The 7,801-nt window shown below is 45.0% G+C and overlaps 1 protein-coding gene across 1 annotated transcript; it reads right to left on the reverse strand.

Moving 5' to 3' along the window:
* Window positions 1-6,419: 6,419 nt before the first annotated feature.
* Window positions 6,420-7,556, reverse strand: LOC123730996 (uncharacterized). Its single transcript, XM_045709882.1, has 3 exons — window positions 7,538-7,556; window positions 6,741-7,262; window positions 6,420-6,606 (listed from the first exon to the last, which is right to left on the reverse strand). Exons 1-3 carry the CDS (start codon window positions 7,554-7,556, stop codon window positions 6,440-6,442), a joined length of 708 nt encoding a protein of 235 aa, XP_045565838.1. The 3' UTR covers window positions 6,420-6,439.
* Window positions 7,557-7,801: the final 245 nt, after the last annotated feature.

Genomic DNA, 7,801 nt, shown 5'->3' on the forward strand with positions numbered 1-7,801 from the left:
ATTCTCTGCCCAGTAACAGTAGACGGATGAAACAAGTTTCTAAAGGCTGTTGACAGCCAATGGAAGCCTTAGGAAGTGCAAAATGACCCCACAGACACTGTAGTTTGAATAGGGATTAGATGTAGTTCTTCTAAGTCACTTCCTGGTTGGATTTTTTCTCAGGTTTTTGCCTGCCATATGAGTTCTGTTATACTCACAGACATCATTCAAACAGTTTTAGAAACTTCAGAGTGTTTTCTATCCAAATCTAGTAATAATATGCATATCCTACCTTCTTGGCCCGAGAAGCAGGCAGGTTAATTTGGGCACGTATTCATCTGAATTTCTGAATACTGCCCCCTGTCACCAATAAGTTTTAATCATGTCAGCACAGGTGACAGCTGTTTACAGCTTTTCTTTAGTTTTTCATTCTTACTCTTCCCAATTCACTTAAACTATATTTCTTTATTTCCCATGGTGTCACGACTCCCGCCGAAGTCGGTTCCTCTTGTTCAGGCGGCGTTCGGCGGTCGACGTCACCGGTCTTCTAGCCATCGCCGCTCCACCTTTCATTTCCCATTTGTTTTGTCTTGTTTTTCCACACACCTGGTTTACATCCCCTCATTACTCTACGTGTATATTATTCTGAGGTCCCCTCGTGTCTGTGTGTGGTATTGTTAGTTCGTTTTGTGTGTGACGCTACAGGCTAGTTTTGCGCCGGGTATTATGTTAACCCGTGGTTTTTGTATTTTGCACTATTTTGTGTATTTGTGCGCTCGCTTTTTCCTTGGGGCGGAGTGTTGTTTCGCAGTTGCGTCCGGCTGTTTTCCTCTGCCTAATAAAGCGTGCCTGTTCACTCATCTCTGCTCTCCTGCACCTGACTTCCTTCGACCAGTTGTGCACACTCTGACAGAATACCACACCCTGCCTTATGGAGTCAGCAGGAGCAGGTACCCCTGTTGTAGGGGTCGAGGAGCGCGTTCGAGAGTACACGGCGATGCTCCACCATCTCGGCGCCGTTATGGACCGCGTCGTTCAGACGATGGACCGCTGGGAGAGACAGGGAGTCCCTCCAGCGCCTCCACCAGCACAACAGGGGTCGCCACTACTCGCCCCTCCTGTACCTGGTCCCAGTGGGATTCGTCTCGCTCTTCCCGGGGAGTATGATGGGATGGCGGCATGCTGCCAGGGTTTCCTGCTGCAGCTGGACCTGTACCGGCTCCTTCGGGACGTGAGAGGGTGTCAGCCCTCATCTTGTGCCTCTCGGGGAAAGCCCTGGAGTGGGCTAACGCCATGTGGGTAGAAGGAGATGCAGCGCTGGACCACTTCGAGGAGTTCACCCGCCGCTTCCGAGCAGTCTAAGACCACCCGCCCGAGGGTAGAGTGGCGGGTGAACGTCTCTTCCATCTGAGGCATGGGACGAGGAGCGCCCAGGAGTTCGCCCTGGACTTTCGGACCCTGGCCCCAATACATGTGGGGGAAGAGGTGGCTGTCGAATATATGATTCTGATATGTACAGGTAAGCTCATTGTGTATGTGGTGGGCGTCCACATTTGTGTGCGTACTCTGAGGTGTGTTTGAATATGAATGAGCAGCAGTGTTGTGATGTGTCCTATCCCGTCCTTGCAGAGTGATCTTCCTTGGCCTCATCACATGTCTCAGTGGCTCCTCCTTAGGAGGAGGGGGACACCACCACGGGACAGACCCCACAGTCATCGCTAGAGAGCGAACTTCTGACTCCCTCCAAAACACACCGAAAGGTGCACACCCTTAGAGGGAGCCGGAACAGGATAACTCCCTCCAAACTCACAAAGACACAGAGGAGGAGGAACTATCCAACACCCAGGGAGAGAGAACGAGTGACCTCAGTCGAACACAGTCAGAAAGAGGAGGTGGAAGAGGCGTTAGATAGAGGAGGAGGTTACCCCAGAGGCCATTCCTCCTGTTCATGTGAGCAAGAAAGAGCAGAAGGCTTCTGATCAGCCAAATGGCAGGCAGAGGGAGAGGTCCTGTCTGGCTCAGTTGGTAGAGCATGGTGTTTCCAACGCCAGGGTTGTGGGTTTGATTCCCACGGGGGACCAGTACGAAAAGAAGAAAAAAAATGTATGAAATGTATCCATTCAATTCTGTAAGTAGCTCTGGATAAGAGCGTCTACTAAAATTATGAAACATTTTTTTTTTAAATGTCATAGTGATTCACACCCCCAGAGAGAAAGACAACCCACACAACCTCTTGGTTGAGATGAACCACACAGAGGTAGAGGCAGAGGGCCTTCAGGGCTAGCCAGTCAGCCTGCCTGCTCTGAACCTCAAGTCAATTGTATTTAAATTCATGTTCATTAAAGATTTTTATTCAAGAATTGAAAAGTCCCATTTACTTAATGATCATTTTTCACTATCTTCAACCCTCAAGAACCAGGGTGAGTCTGGGTCACCCTTTTCTTGGGCAAACACAACTTGCATATCGTCATAGACTAGGCAGAAACGTTAATCTTTTAACCTTGCTTAAATAAAACAATGCATTTTTTATATTGAGCAAGAGTTGCGCTTTTTCCTTTTCTATGATGAATCAAGTTTTTGGTTGCACCTCAACTCAACATTGATTTGAGTTTGTTTTATTTTTACAGGGACAGTGCACATTTATCAATGTTTCAGTTAAGCCAGTTAACCATCCGGCTAATTTTCAACTGCAGTCCCTGGGCAGGTTATTAAAAAACAATTACAATATAGACAATCATTGAGCAGTGAGCACACACAGAGCAACATAGGACAAGCAAGACGTAGCATACAGTTAGAGCAACATAGAACAAAAAGCAACAAGACAAAATCCATAAAAGCAACAGTGTTTCCACACCTCACAAGCTACAGACAACATGGAAAGCGGCAATACACAGCTAGGGATTGTGTTCACAAATCTGATTGACCTTTAGCCATGTCTTCATGTTTTTTGTGAAAGTGTGATAGGTGTTGCAGTTATTTATGTGTGTCTGATGGCAGTGTATTCCAGATATGGGAAGCTCTCACAGAGAAAGCGGATTGACTAAAGGTTCTTTTCCTTAAGGGAACTATACATTCACCTCTCATGGCAGACCTTGTGGATCTGCTGCCATATGTTTGGGTTTTCTGTTTAACAAAAATACGGAGTGGAGGGGGGAGCCAGGCCATTTAGGATCTTGAATACAAGACATGCGTCAGTGTATTGCACAAGATTTTCCCAACTCAGGAGCTCACCACCTGGAGCTTCTCCCCTGACACATAGACATCTGGCTCAGTAGCATCTGTTGCCCTCTTTGTAAAGAACTTGCAGACAGTTTTTTTCACATTGAGATGCAAACACAAGTCACTGAGCCACTTTGTAACCTGGACTATTACAGTAGTGAGTTCTTGTGCAGCTTGTTGTTTGTTCTTTGCATGCACATATATCACTATCATCTGCATACATTTGAACTTCATACCCAGTACAGACAGGAGGCAGATCATTAATGTACAGGCTGAACAGGAGGGGCCCCAGTATTGACCCTTGGGGCACGCCCACATCATAGCTAAGAGTGGGCAACAGCTCATTGCTCACTCTGACACACTGAGTTTTGCCTTCAAGGTATGATTTCATCCATCTCAAGGCAACGGGGGAAAAGTTGAACTTGGACAATTTTGTGATGAGAATCTCATGGTTAACAGTATCAAAAGCCTTCCTTAGGTCCAGAAACACAGCCCCAACAACGCCCCCTTTGTCCATCTTGGACTTACATTACAATTTAGCAGATTAACACCGGAGTGATAGATGAGCAGATGATGATGAGCAGATGATGGTGTGTAAGTAGTGATACTGGTGTGCAAAAGAGCAGCAAAGTAAATAAAACTATATGGGGATGAGGTAGGTAGATTGGGTATTATAGATGGACTATGTACAGCTGCAGCGATCGGTTAGCTGCTCAGATACGTAGTGTGATTGACACATTGAAAAAAGTTAGATTTTCTGTGTTTTCTGACGCTGGGCAGTTCGGTAGCGCAATTAACAATCCCTCCCTCCCGCATGCACTGGATGTGGGGAACTAATTAAAACAGCTTGCGTACCAGAAGCAAAGTCAGGGATCGCATATAGCGACTTGTGTATGTTTGAAGTGTCGAGAGAAACCATGGGACCATAGCATTACCCCACTTCCGCAGCGATGACGATCAGTGGACGAGGCCATCCACTGCTTTCCACTTCAGTGAGTATCGCTGGCTCGGTGATGTTAGGCCCAGGCAGGGGCGGAAATCCCGGGGGGGACGGGGGGGACACGACCCCCCCCATCCTGGGAAAAATATGATTTGTCCCCCCCAATATATCACTGAAACATAACTATGTAATTTAAATAATATTAATAATACGCAATGAAAGCAATTGTGCTGATTATAGACACTTAATAGCGCGTTTTCAAGTTTCAAAAGATTGCGACCCCCCCCCTGCCCTTTGCCTCACAATGGTTTGATCCACTGCCAGTTCCTTAGTTTGCGCGTAACTGCCGTGAGGTTCATCCAGTCAATCGCGCACACACACACTAGCTGAATATGCAGAGCTAGCGTGCAAATATTAACTATTAAGCTAGCTAGTACCTATTCCATTTATGTGGCGTCGTCAAAGATGGAATCTTTGCTATCGTCAATGTATTCCAAGATCAGCATGAAGATGATGATGTAAGTTAGTGCTTCAAAGTCCCTGTGATAAGGTTAGCGATAAACTGAAGTCCAAACTGAACAGAACAACACTCTCTTCTACCATTGTCTTAAATATATTTAATGGTCTCGTTGCAAAAGCTAAATTGTCGCAAGGGAACTTTTATTTATTTATTTTATTTCACCTTTATTTAACCCGGGTAGCAAAGATTATAGCAAACACCACTGAAACTGAATTGGTGCTCGCTAGCTTTGCAAATTCAGCTATTGTTGGAAGCCAGCCAATATGAAACAAACTATTAAAATTACAAAAGGTTGCAGCATATGTTGTGTAAATGGTGAACTCATACAGCTGTCAACTCTTGTCATTTTAATCCGTTTCACATTTGCTAGCTACCTTTTAGATCGAAGCCCAAATAGAATGATTGAAGATGATAGAAGCCCATCTCCTACTGTAAATAACCTACACACTGTGTGTGTGTGTGTAGCCAGCCAGCCAGCCAGGTAGAAAAATGTCAGAAAAATACAAGACGGACATCAGAGTATTTTTCAATACACCAAAACGCATAGTAAGAACCCTAGTAGCCTAATATCTCAAAGACTAGTTGATAAAATGTTCATAAGAAATAAATGAAATTCTAATGGAAATGTTTCACAATGATGTCATTAGGCAGAGCAGGCAACAGATGGCACACAGACAGCAGAGTTGGGGACAGATATGCAGGGACAGACTGGCAGAGACAGGGAGTCTCAGGTAAGTTTGTTGAGTCTTTGTTTGGCAACATTATGAAAGGTTCTCCATTTTTTTGACTTGTAAAATAGGAACATAATTGGAAAATGCCATGGATACCCCCACTCTCAACTTAAACTGGTGACTGAACTAAGATTTGTTAAAGGCAATGGTATTGCTGTTGTGATTAGTTGTGTAGTTTTGGGTACCGGTAGTTAGGAGTACGTCAAACACCTTATTTCTTTGGTTCCTCAATATACATTTACCATATTACAATGTAGGCTATGTGTTACAGCACTACTTTTGGTGTCCCCCTCAGGAATTGCTCTTGAGAAAATTTCATGTAATTGTCCCCTCCAAAGTTGATATCAGATTTTCGCCCCTGGGCCCAGGATTGAGTTGCACATCCCCGGAGAGCAGGAGGATAGTGAACAGGTACTTTAACAGTTTCCGATAAATGTTGGACTTGTGTTTGTTACGCCTATGCAGGTCAGTGGAATAGGGAGCGAGGTAGACTTGGCCATTATTCAGAACATTATGGTATGCTGTGTACTGTCCGCTCCCGTGGAATGGTGAACCAATGTGTTTGGTGTTGATATTCTCCGGCAGTAGATTGATTGTGTCATCCCAGCAAGGACGCACTGAGATTATCAGTAGAGCAGCTACATAACTGACAATCATGGCAATGTACTGGAGATAAAACACATCATTGCGCTTTAAATCTTTGCATGAGTTACTTAGCTGGGGTCGGCGTACACCTGATGTTTTAGATAAAATAACAGCATTCGTATGAGAAGCGGCACCTGCCACACCACCCTGCCATTTTCCTTTCCCTTCGTTTTTTTTGTTGTCAAATAATATTTTTTAAATGTACTAAGTAAATAATTAAAAGCATTAAAATTGGGATGTTTCCCACTTATTTATAAAACCTACTCCACACTTGCAAAGTGAAAGTTTATAGAAAAGTTCTGAAATTAAGTAGTAAACAGAAGAAAAGCAGAATTGAGTTCAATTAGAATGCAAATAATTTAATGGTCTATGGTTCAATCCCATTTCTGAATGTCTGATGAATAATTAATATTGTTCCTCCTCTTCCTTGTAGCAGGCGCAGCAGCACACTGCCTTCCAAAGCCTGCAAAATAATCGCCGGACTGCCCCTTTCCTAGCTCTACATGGAACATCCAGTGTCACGTCCTTGGTTACGTGTGGGGTGACATCCGGGATGACCACAGCAACATCCTCTGGAAAGGGAAAAAAGAGGAACAGAATGTAAACAAATGCAAACCGTAGGTTCTAAACACTGGCCAGTTGAAAGGTTCTACTAAGATGTCATGACAAACAGCACCTGTCAGAGTGCTCTCTAAGTGTTACTCACCTGCTTGGATGTCAGCTGGCAGAGTGGTGAAGACGGCCATCGTGAGAGTCCTTTCTTCAGGTGTGACGTCCACAACCTCCAAGAGGGAAGAGATGGGCTCTGCCTCTGTATTAGGGGTGATGTCCACAATATTTAGGTGGAAAGAAGCCGGCTCTGCCTCTGTGTTAGGGGTGATGTCTTGAACCTCCAGGTGGGAAGATGCCGGGTCTGCCTCTGTCTTAGGGGTGATATCCTCAACCTCCAGGTGGGAACAACCCGGGTCTGCCTCTGTTTTTGGGGTGATGTCCACAATATCTAGTTGGGAACAACCCGGGTCTGCCTCTGTGTTAGGGGTGATGTTCACAACCTCCAGGTGGGAACAAGCCGGGTCTGCCTCTGTTTTTGGGGTGATGTCCACAACCTCCAGGTGGGAACAAGCCGGGTCTGCCTCTGTTTTTGGGGTGATGTCCACAATCTCCAGGTGGGAAGATGCTGGGTCTGTGTCATGGGTGACAACAACAATCCTGATGAGCTCTACTACTACTACACCAAGATGTCATCAGAACAGGCATCTGTCAGAGTGCTCTCTATCATTGCTACTCACCTGCTTGGATGTCAGCTGGTCGTGTGGTGGGGGGGGGTTAGAAGGATTACTTTATCCTATCCTAGGTATTCCTTAAAGAGGTGGGGTTTCAGGTGAGGACAGTCCCACAGTTGTGTCAAATTGTCTTTTGAGTGGTGGACCATTCTTGATACACACGGGAGACTTTGGAGCGTAAAAATCCAGCAGCGTTGCAGTTCTTGACACAAACTGGTACCCCTGGCACCTACTACCATGCCCCATTGAAAGGCATGTAAATATTTTGTCTTGCCCATTCACCCTCTGAATGGCACACATACACAATCCATGTCTCAATTATCTCAAGCCTTACAATATTTTTTAAAACTTTTCTCCTCCTCTTTATCTATACTTATTTAAGTGGATTTAACTAGTGACATCCATAAGGGATTATAGCGTTAACCTGGATTCACCTGGTCAGCATATGTCTTGGAAAGAGCAGGTGTTCTTAATGTTTTATACA

This window comes from Salmo salar, chromosome ssa27 (assembly GCF_905237065.1).
Source record: "Salmo salar chromosome ssa27, Ssal_v3.1, whole genome shotgun sequence".
Taxonomy (NCBI): domain Eukaryota; kingdom Metazoa; phylum Chordata; class Actinopteri; order Salmoniformes; family Salmonidae; genus Salmo; species Salmo salar.